This window comes from Acanthochromis polyacanthus, chromosome 7 (genome assembly GCF_021347895.1).
Source record: "Acanthochromis polyacanthus isolate Apoly-LR-REF ecotype Palm Island chromosome 7, KAUST_Apoly_ChrSc, whole genome shotgun sequence".
In the NCBI taxonomy this organism is placed as follows: domain Eukaryota; kingdom Metazoa; phylum Chordata; class Actinopteri; family Pomacentridae; genus Acanthochromis; species Acanthochromis polyacanthus.
Genome location: NC_067119.1, coordinates 14,403,295 through 14,421,469, shown reverse-complemented (window position 1 = coordinate 14,421,469; position 18,175 = coordinate 14,403,295). Strand labels below are relative to the sequence as shown.

At 39.4% G+C, this 18,175-nt stretch overlaps 1 protein-coding gene across 2 annotated transcripts in view; it reads right to left on the bottom strand.

Moving 5' to 3' along the window:
- sh2b3 (SH2B adaptor protein 3) overlaps nucleotides 1-18,175 on the bottom strand; it is a 63,916-nt gene that overhangs the window by 4,889 nt on the left and 40,852 nt on the right. For both annotated transcript variants that reach the window (XM_051951212.1, XM_051951213.1), the window contains exons 3-7: nucleotides 11,125-11,226; nucleotides 10,027-10,115; nucleotides 2,376-2,467; nucleotides 634-845; nucleotides 109-286 (exon numbers count right to left, since the gene is read on the bottom strand). In XM_051951212.1, coding sequence (XP_051807172.1) covers nucleotides 109-286; nucleotides 634-845; nucleotides 2,376-2,467; nucleotides 10,027-10,115; nucleotides 11,125-11,226 — 673 coding nt within the window. The remainder of the gene's footprint in view (nucleotides 1-108; nucleotides 287-633; nucleotides 846-2,375; nucleotides 2,468-10,026; nucleotides 10,116-11,124; nucleotides 11,227-18,175) is intronic.

Genomic DNA, 18,175 nt, shown 5'->3' with positions numbered 1-18,175 from the left:
GACGTTGGGCTTGACACATTACCACAACCTTTAAAAATTATTGTGAAAACTAGAAAAATAATTAGTTTTTTGTTTGATAAAGGGACACAAATGAGGGCCAAATCTCACCCTGTGATGGAGGGCTGGAACCCGCCACTACGAAGCTGGATAACGTGACGGCGCCGGCGGCTCCACACTCCAGCGGGATGGGGAAGAGGCGGAAATGACTGAGCATGTCCATAACAGAGGGGAAGCGCAGGTGCTGCACCCTGCACTGACCCCATTCTGTTAGAGAGAGGCGCAGGTGCTGCAGGAGATGGACAAGAAGAGCGAGGAAAGAAAACGTGGAGAAAAGAGTGAGATTTCCACACTTATTGAACCTGAGAGCAAGAGCTGAACTGTGCTGGCTCCATTTCTTAACCCCAGTGGTCAGCGCTTTATGTTTATGGTCGTTGTCGTCAGCGTTGTGTTTAACTAATGCTTCCTCATTTAAGTGTCAGGAAATGAGGATCGCACCGGTTTGATGTGCAGAAAGAAGAACAATGTGGGTTTGGAAAAAGCATGTATTCGTGTTACCAAACTTTTCGGTGAACCACTTCCGCATGTGGACTGAGCTGCAAAGTTACGCAAACAGCTGAAACCGTGAGTCCGTACCTTTGCTTTTCCCTGGTAGTTGAACGTGAGGACGTAGTCCCCTCTGCGGGTCTCGCTCTGTCGGACCAGAAACACTCCATGTCCATCCGGTCCAGAGCTCTGGACCAGATGGGCGGCCTTGACCCGAGAGATGGGCCCGTGGAACCAGGGATAGGAGAACAGGAAGTGGTCCGTCTTCTGGACCTGCTCTGGCGGGGTGAAGGTGACAGGAGCTGGAGGGGTGAACAGAGGAATAAAGTCTTCAAAAAAATACAGCTGGATGTGCTAATCAATAATGAATCCCAGATTTAAAGTGTCTCCTGTCACATTTTACTCACTGTGTTCATATTTTTCACTAATATTTGAAGTCGTGCAGCTCTAAGAAAACAGCACAACTATGGCTACAAGTAGAGAGAACTCAAAAATGTGTTTTTTTCAGTAGAATAACAAAGTTGTAATGCTATAAATGACTCCGATATTTTTATTTGACTAAATTACATCTACTGTGGAAGTTCCCACAGGTGTTACCAATACTGGGAAATGGCAGCTGCACATTTGTGACATATTTTATAACTTACATTTTCCATTTGTTTTCATAATTGTGTGAACACAGCCTGCTATTTACTGCACTGTTTAGCCAAAAAGTCCCTGAAATTTTATCACGTGACTGTTGGTTACAGTTAATGGCTTGTCAGTTGTGCTGAGGAGTGCAGATTTTTTTTAGTTTTTCCACAGCATCTAATAAGAGGAAACTGGTAATTTTCAACAATGTGGAATAAATTGATTTAGATCAAACATCACAATTTGAAGCTTGGATTTGGTTTGTTTTCCCAAGAAAACTGAAAGTCACACATGATTAGTTCATGGAAAGTTAAAATGTGATAATTCTTCCTGATTTGTACAGTTTCTGCCTCTGGTAGATGATATAACTTTGGCGTTTTATGTCATGACTTTCCAACCCATCGGTTGGTTTAGGAGCTCAGAAGGTAACAATGGGTGAAATAACTGCGTTTGATGTGAACACTGCCGCTCATATTGACAAACTCAGTGAATCGTCGCACAGCTCTGCAGGTCCTCTCAGATCTACAGGACGCTTGTTTCTTTCAGCTCAATGTTCGGCTGTCTCTCCTCAGCTTTACTATTTGTTTCTGCCTCGCTGCTCTCATCAGAGGTGCTGTCAGCTGGAGAAGGCCACAAATGAGCTATAAAAACTCACTGCACCCTACATACCTGTCTGATAAGGTAACAGAGCTAAAAGGAGACCCAAACAAGACTCCAAATAAATGTTAATGTGAAACGAACGCAGTTTGCTGCATCATCACCTTAAAAGATGTTAATTATTGTATTTACTGATTGCACTGCTGCCCCAAATTGTCCAAAATAATCTGAAATTATTGACTAATCTCACTTTTAAAAGACAATTCCTGTTTATTATAATCTGGATGTATATAATATAATCATCCATCAGTTTCAGGAATAATTTTACTATTTTTTGTTGTTTCTCTTTCAAATAACTGCAGCTTATTTAACCACCTGTGTCATGCTGTGGCTTCCTACTCGCTGATTATGATGGACAACAGTATTTTGCTTTTTTGTTTTTAAGCAGATAAATCTTCCCATCAATCTGACAACTGCATGTCGACATTTACCACTGGGACTGTAAACCTGATGGGTTTTGAAACTGAGACACAACTTCATCCTGACAGTCAGAGGTTGTGTCTGATTTTTATTCAGGAGCATCATCACCTCATGTCACTACTCACTCTGACTTCCTGGCTCTGAGCTCCCTCTGCGATTGGTCGGAGCAGAGCTGTCAGCCGGAGAGGGGAGGGGCTCCAGATCCACGCTGCCTGACCTGGAGGACAAGAGCAGATTTAGATTACACACTTTATCACCCACAACACATGTACGCTATTCTCACTCTGGACCCCCGTTAGGTAGACAACAGATGCAGTTCATGATTAACTCCCTTTGTAGTTTTTATTTTTTACAATTAGGTTCTACCATTTGTGAAAAAAAGGCTTCAGCTTGGTTTGAACTTGAACATCAGCATCTTCTTTTCAGATTGTGACCAAAAGCTGCCGCTTTATTGATGTGTTATTGATTTATTGATGCTAACTTTTGTCATCAGCAGGAGAAAGATGTGTGTATGTGTAACTGTATGGCTATCTAGGGGTCAACAATGATGTTCAGCTGTGGGCCAGTGTTTCCAGCATTGCATAATAACGTGCAGACACAGATTTACAGGCACACATCGACTCTGTTTCTGTTTTATTTCATTTTAAATTTGTTTCAGGATTACATTTGAATAGAGAGGCACATTCTGAATGCAGAAGTAAGGGCTACTGGAGCCTATTTAACCGTCTGAACCCCTGAAACTCATCCAAAAGGAATGCTATCTTTGAAAAAAGGCTAAATTACACCATTTATCTGAGTCAGAAACTGTCAAAAGAGAAAGAATTACCAGATTTTCAACTTTCTGACACACATCAAACTTATTATGCGACACATGCCATCCCAAATCTACTCCTAAAATACCTTAGTAACTGTGGTAACTATATCAAGGAAAAGCTCTAGCTTCCTTGTCACTTCTGCTGCATACCTGCTCCATTACACAACAGTAAAGGACAAAGCCCTCTAGCATGTTTGAAAGGTATGTTAATTAAAAATAAACACTGCCAAAGATACACTGATTGTTAGAGCAAGAAACTGTGATAACAGGAAGAGCGGTCAGATTTTCAACTTTGCAGTGGTCCATGAACTAATCATGTGTCACTTTTGATTTATTGGAGGATAAGTTTAACTAAATACAAGATGAAAATCAAGATATTTCCTAAAAATCTCACATCTCATTTAAAAAAGCAATTGTTAACACTAAAGCGTTTGCCTCAGTCAGATTATGTACATAACAAAAACATCTGTGCTTCTTGGTGTGGCTGTGAAGTCATTAGTAATTCAGCTGTGATGATCAGTTGCGAGACTTTTAGGCTGGAAACTGGTGGATGTGATAATTACAGGCTGTTTTCAGTTTGTTTTTGTTTTTTTAAAAAGTGAAAAAAAGCAACTTTCTTTTTTTCTTTTTTATGATTTCTGCCATTATTACTTTGTTATACTGCACAAAATGCATTTTGGATTTTTCCCTCATTCTGGCTATGATTGTGTAGAAGTGCAGAACTTTATCTTGCAGTAAAAATTGAGCCCCGACTAAGAAAAATATGACAGGAGCAACAAGCACCAAGAAACTGCTTGGCGTTCAGAGGGTTAGTGGGGTCAGATTTGGTTCATTTGCCTCCACTGGGCTAGAAAATACATTATGCCAGTTAGGGTCCTCGCAACAATAGACGCACAAGTGTGTATGTGTGTGTGTTGTTGGAGAGTCTAGTGAACATGGAGGAAACAGCAGGCTGGAGGAACACAAAGACACGGAGCACAGACAGGAAGTGAGTCCAGTTCACCAGTTCAGATCTGAACTAAGACTTACTGTTCTTCGGTTTCACTCTCACACAAACACACACAGACACACACACAGTGTGTGTTTGCAGTTGCACAGCTGAGAACGGGAAGGTTAAACAGGGAAGCCGGAGCAAATCCTGCTTAAATGCTGACTTGAGTTTGCAGTGCTCCGAATAACAGGAAGACAAGTCTCCTTTCTCCTCACTGTGAGAGCGAGTTCTTGTTCTTCTATCTTTGTGACAATCATTTTGAGTTTAAGTCTCGCTAAGCAGACATTTCAGCCAGTCAGCAAAGCTTCACGGATTAGTGTCAAGCCGTCAGTATGCTTGAAACAAACTACACCTACAATATCCGACCACATCTAAAGGGAAAGTATTTATACCAGTCTTACTGCCTCCTGGAATTCTGTGCCTTTTGTTTTTTTTGTGGGCCTTTGTAGTCTCAACATGATGAATCACACAAATCATGGCGCTTGCATTTGCACAACAGACCTTTTTCACAGCAGGCAGTTTGACTTGTCCTGGTAGGAAAAGCTCAGGTGTTTCTAATAACGCTAACAATAGCTCAGTTCTGGGTAAGTGACAGTGAGTCGACACGCAACATATCAGGACCCTGAGAGTGAAACAGCTCAATGGAATTCAATTTATTTTTACAGCGACAGCGGGTTTAACTGCAGAAATATTCGCATTGCAAAGTAATGCAACAAAAATGCGCATGTTCATTTAATTAATCTAAAGCCGCACCTTGGTGGAAATAGCACTGCAGCTAAAGTTGAGTCTGATTCATATTTTTTTGCCAGGCAACCCTACATGAGGTACTTTACTTCGTCTCTCTTCGGCCATCATTTACTGAAATGCAACTCCAGAAGAGAGGAAGCTTTGGTAGGAGTTGAGAGCGAGAAAACACAAGTGTATCCAGCACAGAAGTCTTTCATCCAGTGGTGTGATCTGTAAATGCTTAACCTTTGTGGGTATTACTTTGATTTGACAGGGTGAAAGAGCAGTTCGCCACATTTTCCTTTAGGAGATATGTAAACTTCTTGCCAAAGCATCCTGCAAGTCCATTCAGTAAAATGAGGGAGTTGCACTTTTCCACACAACAGTTGGTCTGAACTCAGCCTTAAATGATCAGACATGCACGTAATTTGCAGCACCATAAGGCATGTACGATCAGAATTAAGATTAGATAAACACCCGGCATGTAGTGATGCAAATTTTTCCGATACGGAAACAGTTGTATTGAATTTAGATGAAATTAATGCCATCCTTTGTCTAAATTAACCACAAACTTGTGTTTGTTTTTTTTAGAGTGTGTGTGTTTGTAATTCCAGACATCTGCAGAAGTAAGAAGGATCCTGAGATTCTCTGAGCTTCAGACTTCTTCCTTTTGCAGAGAAATACATACTTGCATACACACAGATTGGATTGATTACCCTGTAACAAAAGAAAAAGAAGTTCAGTTCTAACTTGTGTTACAGTAGTGAGTACTCTGATGAGTACTACTTGTACTGAGTGTTTCTATTCACACAGTCTTTGACATTTTGTCCATCCTCTGCATGGCTTCAAACCTCACCAAGAGTGTTTTGTAGTGTTTTGTCTACCTAGTGTTGTTGATGTGCTAATTTGGTCCTGTTTCCGTTGTTTTTGTGTTTCTATTGTGGGTAAGTAGTCAAATGATTTCTTCTTTTGTCTGTTTTGTGTGGTTTTTTTTTCCTACTTTGCTGTGCTCAAACCTTAAAACAAACTGAACCCAGTTAAGTCGAGTTACGAACAAGACAGATGAAAGATTTTCAGTTATCCTTGTTTTAAACATCTACTCACCTTCATAACTACTTCATTCCTATATTTGATATTTAGTGCCTGTTGGGAGGAGGAGAAAGCATTGCATTTCTTCTCCTCCTGTAAAGCTTGAGCCAGTATTGGATGCAGCCCTAAAACAGCAAAGAAGACAATATCTCCTTCTGGTTGAGCTGAAGCTGAGCAGCCATCACCGCTATTTTCACAGCAGTGCAGAGCACATATTTTACGAAATTTTTAAGATTGACCGGATGCTGTACGTCTGTCCTGTGTCACAGATTCCCCCCCAGCTAGATCCGCTCTATGCAGCTTGACGTGGCGTCTGTCAAAAATAGACCAGGCGCATATTTTCAGAGCAAAGAGCCGCTTCTGAAATGTGCTGTGGTGCATCTGGTGGAATCACAAGTGGCCTCGATCAGCTCTGTAAAGCAGCCGCCTCAGTTAGAATCCACGGGTTGAAGTGCACGCTGCATCGCCTTGAAGAAACAACTAATATTTGTTCTGGTTTTGCTGCATTTCTAAATTTCCTTCATGACCTCTGCTCTGCTTGTTTTCCTGTTATTTAAAGAGCTAATTTTTTAAACCAAGTTTTTTACCTTGTTACGTGTATATGGTGTTTTCCATAAACTAGACGTCATATTGTTTGCAAAATAAGCGCCCTTTTCCACCTTGAAACAGTCAGAAACTGCCTGTATTTCATATAAAACAAACCTAAGGAGCCAATTATGTCAACTTACAGGGTGGGACTTTCTGTATCATTATTATTCAGTTTGAACGTGCAGCTAAATTGCTCCAGTATTCAAGCAGAGTTTTAGTTGAGCTGGTGTGCTTGAGCTACAGCGAGCGGGGAGAGGTAAAAAGGAAAGAAAAGTGACCTGCATAGATCTGCATATTCTAGAGAAAACACAAGTATAGATTCATATTTAAGCCGTTTTAAGGCAGGAGGGTATCATTTCCAAAAATTATAACTTTGATGCACAGAGATGAGTTTCTATGGGGTTAATCAATTTCTTTATTTCCCTGAGTGACATGTATCCTTTAAGATTTAATTTACAAGGTCTTGGGCAGATGCCAAACACCTCAGTGGAGAATCATTGTAAAAAACTAATTTAGGTGACAATTATCATCATAATGCTGCATAGCCATCTAGTCTGTTCCTGGTGGATTTAGTAACCTGATCTACAAAACATACACACGTGGACAAAATTGTTGGTACCCCTCAGTTAAAGAAGGAAAAACCCACAATTCTCACTGAAATCACTTGAAACTCACAAAAGTAACAATAAATAAAAATTTATTGAAAATTAAATAATCAAAATCAGCCATCACTTTTGAATTGTTGATTAACATAATTATTTAAAAAAACAAACTAATGAAATAGGGCTGGACAAAAATGATGGTACCCATAACTTAATATTTTGTTGCACAACCTTTTGAGGCAATCACTGCAATTAAACGATTTCTGTATTTGTCAATGAGCGTTCTGCAGCTGTCAACAGGTATTTTGGCCCACTCCTCATGAGCAAACAGCTCCAGTTGTCTCAGGTTTGATGGGTGTCTTCTCCAAATGGCATGTTTCAGCTCCTTCCACATATGTTCAATGGGATTCAGATCTGGGCTCATAGAAGGCCACTTTAGAATAGTCCAACGCTTTTCTCTCAGCCATTCTTGGGTGTTTTTGGCTGTGTGTTTTGGATCGTTGTCCTGTTGGAAGACCCATGACCTGCGACTGAGACCAAGCTTTCTGACACTAGGCAGCACATTTCTCTCCAGAATGCCTTGATAGTCTTCAGATTTCATCGTACCTTGCACACTTTCAAGACACCCTGTGCCAGATGCAGCAAAGCAGCCCCAAAACATTACTGAGCCTCCTCCATGTTTCACCGTAGGGACAGTGTTCTTTTCTTCGTATGCTTGGTTTTTGAGTCTATGAACATAGAGTTGATGTGCCTTACCAAAAAGCTCCAGTTTGGTCTCATCTGTCCAAAGGACATTCTCCCAGAAGCTTTGTGGCTTGTCAACATGCATTTTTGCAAATTCCAGTCTGGCTTTTTTATGAGTTTTTTTCAGCAGTGGTGTCCTCCTTGGTCGTCTCCCATGAAGTCCACTTTGGCTCAAACAACGACGAATGGTGCGATCTGACACTGATGTACCTTGGCCTTGGAGTTCACCTTTAATTTCTTTGGAGGTTGCTCTGGGCTCTTTGGATACAATTCCAACGATCCGTCTCTTCAATTTGTCATCAATTTTCCTCTTGCGGCCACGTCCAGGGAGGTTGGCTACTGTCCCGTGGGTCTTGAACTTCTGAATAATATGAGCCACTGTTGTCACAGGAACTTCAAGCTGTTTAGAGATGGTCTTATAGCCTTTACCTTTAAGATGTTTGTCTATAATTTTTTTTCGGATGTCCTGGGACAATTCTCTCCTTCGCTTTCTGTTGTCCATGTTCAGTGTGGTACACACCTTTTCACCAAACAGCAGGGTGACTACTTGTCTCCCTTTAAATAGGCAGACTGACTGATTATGAGTTTGGAAACACCTGTGATGTCAATTAAATGACACACCTGAGTTAATCATGTCACTCTGGTCAAATAGTTTTCAATCTTTTATAGAGGTACCATCATTTTTGTCCAGGCCTGTTTCATTAGTTTGTTTTTTTAAATAATTATGTTAATCAACAATTCAAAAGTAATGGCTGTTTTTGATTATTTAATTTTCAATAAATTTTTATTTATTGTTACTTTTGTGAGTTTCAAGTGATTTCAGTGAGAATTGTGGGTTTTTCCTTCTTTAACTGAGGGGTACCAACAATTTTGTCCACGTGTGTAGTTTGATCATTCAGGTAATTATAATTATGTTCTTTTACAGTTCTCTAATATTTTTAAGTGGTTTATTTTTTGTTTGTTTTGGTTTTTGAAGAGGTGATAGGAAATGAAAGGAGCGAAAGAGAGCACATGGAACAAAGTCTTCTGCTCAGATCGACCCAGAGATGATGTGATCACAGAAACCACCAGGCCTCCACGACTCCCACACGTCTCTCACACTTGAACTCGGTTCAGTTTCAAGACTACATTTACTGCAGCTCTTTTCAAGCCCGAACAAAACACTGTTCACACAAGACCCATTGCCTCTCGAAAGTTTTGTGTAAATATTAGATTGACTGATGAGCCCGATGACTGATTATTTCCAGGAATATTCCAAATATAACAAAACTCGAACTTGCTCCCTTCTGCAGAGCCCGAAACGAATGCATGCACAAACTTACACAAGAGTAAATGCAAAAAAGGTAAAGCTCCGGAGTAGACAAACAAGCACCGGCGCACACACTCATTTATCCACACGTCATACACCGAAAAATATTCTCACTTGGATTTGCAAACATACCAGAGCACGGGTAAACATCCAGCACACCCACAAACACTAAAAACAGTCAAGTGTTAAATATTTTCGCTTCGAAGGAAAATGCTGCATAATGAGGGACAAATACCAACACAGGCTGCTGTTAAAAACACTTCTAAAAGTTAAAATTTTGCATTTAAAAAGTTTCTAATGAAGCAGTTAGTTTAATCTGTGGTGCTGTGAAATGATTGTTGAGAGGAAAGAAGAGAGAACACAATTCAGCATCACAAACTTGCATAATTTCTTGGTATATTTCCCCACAATCTTGAATTTTGTATGAAACATTGGAAAATTTTACCTCTTTGAGCCTAAAATAGTTATTTTAATGAAACCAAGATCATGTTTCACAGACATCAGAAACATGATCTCTCATCTAGCTACTAGAAGCTCTAGTAGCTTATATTGTGCTTTTTGTGTAAATTCTAATAACTACAGCTGTCAAATGAATAACAAGTAAAATACTTCCCTTTGAAATTTACAGGTGTAGAGGGTTTACGTGGCATGAAACTGACACTGAAATACCTCGAAACTGTACTTCAGAAGAATGTTCCAGTGAATTTTACTTGCGGTAGCTTTCAGTTACTGATGTGATGTTGTGGTTTTCACTTAAGACACTCACACAAAAAACTTCAGTAACTTCACTTTACTTTTTCCTACCAAAAAACAACAGTTTGGAGATCCCTCAAATTTGAAATCACTTGTGTTCGACTGCGTTTTGATACTGAGCTCGTATAGACATGTGTCTTTGTGCTGACGTGTTCCTCACCTGTTGCTGATACATTCTTTTAGCTCTGTGGTCCAGGAGCTGACCTGCTGGTCGTTGTCCGTCTCAAATATCAGACTACCTCGATTAACCTGCAGACAACAAGATGTTTTCAACCACACCATTCACATTACATTAGCCGGTAAAGTGTACTACAAAAACAAGTGGACTGACAGTAAACTGAGGTGCTGTGCTGGCAGTGGTTTACCGATTTTAGCTTATTTGAAGTACAAAAAAAAGGGGGGGGGTTTACGTAATTCGTCATCTTACATCTTCCGAGTTTACCTCCATCGTTATGATATTCATAGTGCAACGGGATGGACAACACACAGTACAGGATATAAACTATTATGAACACAGACATAATGTAGATACACAACATGGCATTAATGAATCCAACATAAAAACAATTTGTAACCTACAGTATTAAGGGGTTACTGCTAAAAAGTCTAGTAGGTCGTCTGCTTTAAGAGGACATTTCCTCAAAGAAAAAAAAGCAAAAGCTGACACGCTCTCCACAACATATGTGTGAAACTGTTATCAAATACTGCTGATGTTGTTGTGAAAATTTTGCAGTTCCCTTTATTACTGTGAACAAGGGTTGATGTTTGGTTACGCTGGAAAGCAATGATTTTCACAGCGAAAATATTAATAAAACAATAAATTCTCCATTAAAAAAACACTTCTGCAGGATAATCCACTCCTCAGTTGTACTCAGCAAACAATTCAACTAAAATGCTGCAATACACGCATTTTATGTTATAAAAGGTAATAGTGAAAAAGCAGTGTTTTTAGTAAAACGGTTGATGGCGCATATGGATGGACAGCAGAGAAATCTATGGATATTTCAACACTTTTTTTTAAAGATTAAAAGTGACAAAATTCTCGTCAAACATCCTTCAAGTTTCAACCAACAAGGTCTCAATCGGGGCTATGTAGCGAGTTTTGCATCAATAAAAATAAACACTTTCCATTTCAATTTTATGTTGGATTGAAGGTGGAAGAGCTCAGAGGTCAGAGCCTGTGAACTACGATTTTGAATGTTTTGAGAGTTCCAGATGAAGTCATTTTATTTCCATCTGTCTGAAAATCTATACATACCTTTAAAACAAATGTGTTTAGGTTGTCGGGCATCTCCAGTCGGTTGCAACGACGGACTTCTTGGATATCTGAGCAGTGAGTCGTCAGCTTGGGACTGGAGGCCTGGAAACACAATAAAGACATCGTCACTGATGATGGTAGCAGATGAGGTGCTGACCTCATGATTTGTCATACATAAAGATACAGAAACAGATGGAAGGAAGCAGAACCTGGAGTACTCATGAATAAAGGTAAATGCACAGAAACAACACAGCAGAACCTTTAATGAAGACACAGGAGAGTGTTATGACCATCCTGCACTGAGTCAAACATGAGGGCAAACCTTCAGCATAATGATTAAACTCTTGTTAACAGGGAAATGTTTTTAAAAACTTGGATTGTGTAAATAATAAAACAATAAGTGGCTCAAGCATGTGCTGAATTCCCTGAATGAAACGGGCTACTTGCTGGTAATCTGTACAGAAACACAACTTGGTAAAATGTCAAGAAATAAACAGCTTTCCAGAGAAATTGAGATGGTGTTTCTGGGAAGAGGTGTTTTTTGATTATCTGAGCAGTACAGGAAAGAAAACTCATTCACTTTGACTCCACAAGATGCCTCAGTGACAGATATCTCACAACCTTGGCAAATGAAACCCAAACAATCTGCATGGATGGATACCACTCTGGAAAGTACTGTAGGAAAAAACTCATTTTTGGGACGATTTAGGTAAATCAGCCTTTTAACCCTGCTTCTAATTTGAGGTGAATTTTGGTCTGAATATTCTTGGCTGAAACACAAAGTTGTCCTTTTACTCAGCAGTGAGTGCTCCAGCAGCCAACTCTCACAGTCTTTACAGATTTGTTGCTCAGCGTACATCAATGCAGTGAGGTTTGTACATTTCTAGATTAATGTCCTTGAATAAGAAAGATGTCTGCATTCCTGCTTTCTTCCATTTTTATTCAGATATTTACTAAGTTAAAAAAAACTGTTTGTACTTGCTGTTCGTTGCTGACACCACTCGGCTGTAGCAAGTACTATTATGAAGCTGATGAATTAAGCTACAGATTCCAGAGGATGCAGTTTATTCATGAACACGTACATGTGTGCAACACAGATACTGTTTGCTGTCTTCACACTTAATTAATGGGAACCAGATGGTAGACAGACAGCCTGGAAACCAGAGGCAGTTTGTGTGATGTGTTCGAGTGTACGCATGTGAACATCCAGTGTGAGCACATATGCACAGCCTCTACATGCCCGTGTGAATATGCTGCTGATGCTAATGCCTCCCTTAGTAGCAGAAAACGCAGTGAACTGAAATGAAGAAAAGCATGATGGAAACTCACAGCAGACCAAAGTGTATTTAAAGAAAGCTAGATGAGATGCGAAGGGCTTCCTGGTGGCTGTTTGACCCGAAGCACACAGCACAAACTCAGTGTGTTGACCACCAACTAAACCACCAGAGTTATGCATAAGAAAAGACACTGAACTTTCTACGGGTGTCAAAACACTTTTTAAAGTCCCGCCCCACACATGTAAACCTGAAATGCAGCTGGACAGAAGCATGTTGGTGTGTGTGAGCATCCAATGGGGCACGGCGACAGACACATGCACACAAAGTAATCATACGTTACTAATACAGCGATGAAGAGCTTCGATACAAACGAGCGCTAACAGAGCCACCGGCATAAACACACACAGATTCACACACACGGATGGATGACTTGGCCAGCCATGTGCACAGGCCTGTGGCACGCTGGGTCACAGGTCGGCTCTAAAATGAAGCGTGGCCAACAGCTGATAGAAACATGTGGAGACAAAGGGAGCCGACAAGCGTTGTTAACAGTTTTAGAACTAGTGTCGTATGTCTTAGCTGCACGTGCTTTGTTGTGTTTGACAACTTAAAAACCTTAAATCATGACGCAGAATAGAGATGTGTTATGAGGACAGGAAAGGCTCTTGTTATCGTCTGATGAGTGCTGATTATTGTTGCTGGTATTATTAATTTTTATCCTTGAAGGTGCTTGTGGCACAGAGATGAGACTAGAAGAGAGAAAGGATGCAAAACAGTTCTATGACAAATTAAAACGCAGGAAACAAAAGATGTTTGTGCTCTGATGACGTAAAGCTAACGGTGATTGTATGGATTATCTGGTTAAAATAAAGTTTTGATAATTGGCTGCAAACATCATCAGGTCACCACTTCTTAAATCTGGGTATTCATTTTACTTTTAATGTAAATTTAAAGGATTTGGACAGATGGTAGGGCAACATTTAAAACTCACAACAAACTCATACTTTTCACTATTTTCAATCACTTCAAAAATAAAATTCTCATTATAACAGAGTAGTTAGTTCAGAGAGCAGACTTTTAATATTAGTTCAATAGCATATTTATCAGAAGTCAGAGAGAATGAAGCAACTTGATATCAGTGAAATATTGAAAGATGACAATACTTACTGTTTGGTTGGGCTACAACTTTGATTACTTTCATTATAAACAAATACAATGGTCCATTTCTCGATTATACAAATCTTTTTTAGTCCATAAAACAACAGAAAAGCAAATCACAATTGCACTAGAATCCAAAGTGACTGCTTACTATGTCTTGTTTAGTTTGATGAACAGTCCAAAAGATAAAAAAAATGTTATTATAAAGGAAGATGCAGTAAATTCTTACATATGGGAAGTTGGAACCATCAAATTTTTAGTATTCCGACTTGAAAAATGACTTATTCATTGATTATTAATGTAGATGTTAAGTTTTCCAGGCTATGCTCATCAATTAATCCACCAGTTTGCAGCTGTGCTAAAATTCAATTACATAAAGTTAAAATCTTTCTCTGTGACAGATTAATTTTGACTATAAACACAACAGCTTTATATAATCACAGTTATTATTATCATATTATCATCACCCAGCTCGGGATGGAGTCCCCTAAAATGAATATATTTAAGCTACCAGCAATTAACGTGACTCGCACCAACTTCCCAAACAAACAGAGCGCACAGCGGAGGCTAACAAGATCAAACCCTGTGGGACAAACACATGCAAGAAAGCAGAACAAAGAAGGAGAAGAAAAAAAACAGCGGAGGAGGTGAACAGCGTGAGAGAGCAGAAGCAGCAGCAAAAGGAAACAGACGAGACGGTGAACGCCACGGCGTTGGGTGGGAGAGAGGGAGGGACGGAGAGCAAGGGAGGACGGATTCCAGGCCTTTGTGCACCGGATGAGTTTGAGTCCATGTGACAGTGTGTGAGCCTGAGGAATGTCTATGTTAATCCTGTACACACACATTCACACATAAAAACAGACAGGAGCACGCACATCAAAAGAGTAGATTCACCCCCCCTCACCCCTGCCTCGTAACTCTTATTGCTCTGCGTTTCGACCACAGTGTCTAATATTATCAATAAAAAACGCGACGACGCACGGAGAAGAGGGATATGACTCATTCGGTGAGATCTGAGTCAGTGAATGAGGAACTGACGAAAAGTGAACTCACACCAAAGTGCTGTCACAGCTGAATTTTAGGCCAGGATGTTCAGGAGAATTTGTTTGTGCTGCTTCAGGTTCAGGTTAAAACTTTTTCTAAAAACTCTCTTCTGTAGAAAGACTGAGACAAGAGTGAGAAAGATGAATATACTTAAAGAGAAATGATTTTTCCTCTGTTCCTTCACTTTTTGACATGTGATGCTGCTGTTAAATCATTTCTAGTGTACTAGTGTACTGCTGCACATATTCCTCGGGCTCTATGTGCCACATTTCTACGTTTTGTTTGTTCACTTTTCTATTTTTATATATATAAGATGTTGTATAACTGAAGAAGGCATTAGGCACAAATAGGAATCTGTGGCCTTGACATTCAGTACGTAAAAGAGAAAATAAAACTCTTCTTGCCTTTTATATTTGGGTTTTAGCCTGCTGTTCAACCCACATCAGCTGGGACAAAACAACACATTTAGTACTTTCTAACATTTACTAGACTACATAACTACAGAGAGCAACAGGCAGATTAATCGCGGTCGCAGCCTGATGTGTGAAATGTGAGTTAAAGCTTCACCGTCATAACTCCGCCGGATATGCTACAGCTAATGAGATCTGCTACTCTCGCTCTGTGTTTGCTGGTGAGTATTCGAGCTGAGAGTGACTCATTGAGAGGAATTCATTGTGAGAATGTGAATGAGCTTCTCACTAGGAGCATCTTTGAGGAACCATGTGTGTACTGTGAAGAGAAAAAAAAGAAGAAAAAAAACATACACCAGATGTCTGACTGGTTGAGCAACAACATAACAGGCCTGATTTCTGTGAATCAGCTTCATCAGGGGAGCAAGTTCAAGCTCACGGCACATTTCCTATTACTGCAAGACACACACACACACACACACAAGCACAAGCACACAAGTATTCAACTTTGCTGGGTTTCTTTCCACCCTTCTCTGATTTTCGAATTTGCACTGAACTCTTTTAAGATTATTTCCTTAAACAAAACCATCAAGCAAAGTGGGAAAACTGTGTGAGCATTCATGAACTGTGCAAGTGTTCATGTCTAGCAGCTTTCAAGCAAAACCAGAGGCACACTTCCCATATTTCTTACTGCTTCTACTGGTGACCCCCGACCAGACTCAGATGGTGGCAGGTAGTTGTCTAGCAAGCAAAATAAATGGATTACAGAATGAGGCTACAAGATAAAGGCTGATCAGGCCTCGGTATGAAGCTATTGTTGACATTTGATGTTGGAGAAGCAAAGAAACAACATTGAAGAGAAGCAGAACGACCACAAAAAGGCACATAGCTTCAACAAATGAACGTCCATAAATAACCCAACACGGCCGCAAACAATCACAGAGATGCAAAATTACCACTAAAAGACACACAACTGTATGCAAAATGGCACGAAAATTGTGAAAAAGAACTGAAGAGAGACAAAATGATGCACAATCAGATGATCAAAAAGACATGCAAAATGGCCAAAAAGAGACACTAAACAACCACAAAGTGGCATAAAAATGAACACAAAACAGATGCAAAACGACAATAAAGAGTCAAAAAGTGATGACATAAAAGACGTTAAACTACAAGGACACAAAAAAAGGACAACAAAGGGAAGGGGCATGAAAAATAACATGCTGGCCCTAATACAGAGTTGGAAATCCCTATTTATCTGTATTACTTCATACTAAAATACTCAAAGCTGTTTATTTGGCATTCACTATTACACTGAATAAACTTTGTAAGCATTAAAATGGCTAGTTTATCATTGGCAGAACCAGACTGTAAGTCGTAACGTTATTAGGAATTTTACAAATGCCTCCCTCCTCCTTTTTAAAAGCATCCGTGCAGGTGTGTGAATGACACCTGTTTGTGTGGAAACTATACGACCTGACCCTTTACTGTAGAAGCTGCCACAAACAAAGGCTAAGTCCTTTCAAACTAGCAAGACACAAACAGATCCAGACGTACGCAACCAGAGAGAGCGAGCATAATGAGTCTGTAAATATACAGTAAAACCCTCGGGGAAGCTTTTCATTTATGTCTTAAATTACTGCTTTCTTTGTCTCAGCAGCTCATAGCCGTCTTGTTTACCAGCAGACCTCAAATCTATGTCCCATTCTTCACCCTGCAACTGTGGAAGAAGTGACAGCATGTCTCAACACAAGGTTACGGCAGCTTCACTGTATCAATAATAATTTATTTAACATTTTAACATTTAATGTCTCCTTTAGGGAAAAAACACAAGGACATCATGTCCACATGTTGAACTCTGTAAATCAATGATGCGTCTGAGCTGAGTGTGAGTGGAAACTGATTTTAAAATGGATTTGCCACAAAATAGACAGAGTTTTATTAGTCAAAAAGCAAAGAACAAAAAACAACAAGCAGGAGCAGAGCACACACTTATTACAGAGATCTGACAGCTGACTGGAAAGAGCAGCACATCTGTGTTTTACTTGTCCTTTTGGTTTCATGACTCTGTTGGCCTGTTTACATGGAATTTCTCCTCATTTTGTCTAAAAACGTAACTACACTTTGCTGGTGATGACAACCTGTTTTGACTGTTGTGCTGCAGAATGAATTTTGGACCGATCAAACTCTAATCAACACAGGTCTTACTGTTTTCCTTTTAGTTAGCTTTGAGGATAAAAGTCATCTTGTGCCACAGTTTTCAACAGAATCAGTGATATCTTTTCCTTTTGTGCATATGAAACTTATACACTAATATTTTCTACTTCTTTTAAATGACATATCTAAGACATCTGCCTCATTTTTCCAAAATAAAGTTTTTTGAAACTTTTAAAAAAATCTAACTTCTTTGGGTTTTAGCAATATTCAGCTGCACAGCATGAGTTTGTATTTGATATCCACATGATGGTGAGTGGGACAGAATAAGGGGTTTAATTTATCAGAGGGTAAAATTTCAAATATTCAATGAGTTAAGTAGCTTACGCATTTGTTTTCTTTTTTAATCACTATAAAGTGAATATGAGTATTTAAAGAGATTCCCATCTTTGTATAAATCTAAATGCCAAATTAAAGACAACATTTTAAGTGTTAATGATAATAATTGTTACTTACGGTTCAAATTAAACAACCTACAATAAACTACCTGGTAAGTGTTTTCCTTTCTTGCCTCAAAAACATAAACGGACATCAGCAAAATCAGCTCTGTGAAATATGAAGCTGATGCTGATCTGTCCCAGTAATATTATGACCCTGCAGCGGCTTTTCAGTTTTCACTCCTGGTTCTTTTCAGATTGAGTCAACTTTCACTACTATGTTTCAACATCAAACACATTCACGCACACAAATATCGTGAGTATGAAACACAGATATGCAACAGCGGCAACACAGGCGACATCCTGGCAGAATGGCATTTTGAATGATATTTGCTGTGAATTATATGAGAAGCTGTCACCTTTTCCATCTTAATCACTCTGTAATTCCTAATATTGTGCATTTTCTCCTGAATTAATTGCATATTGTAGTTAAATACCATGTTGTTTAATGCACTCGACTATTTTCGGCATATTTATTATGATGTATATGCAGTTTCTTTTTAACAAAAGG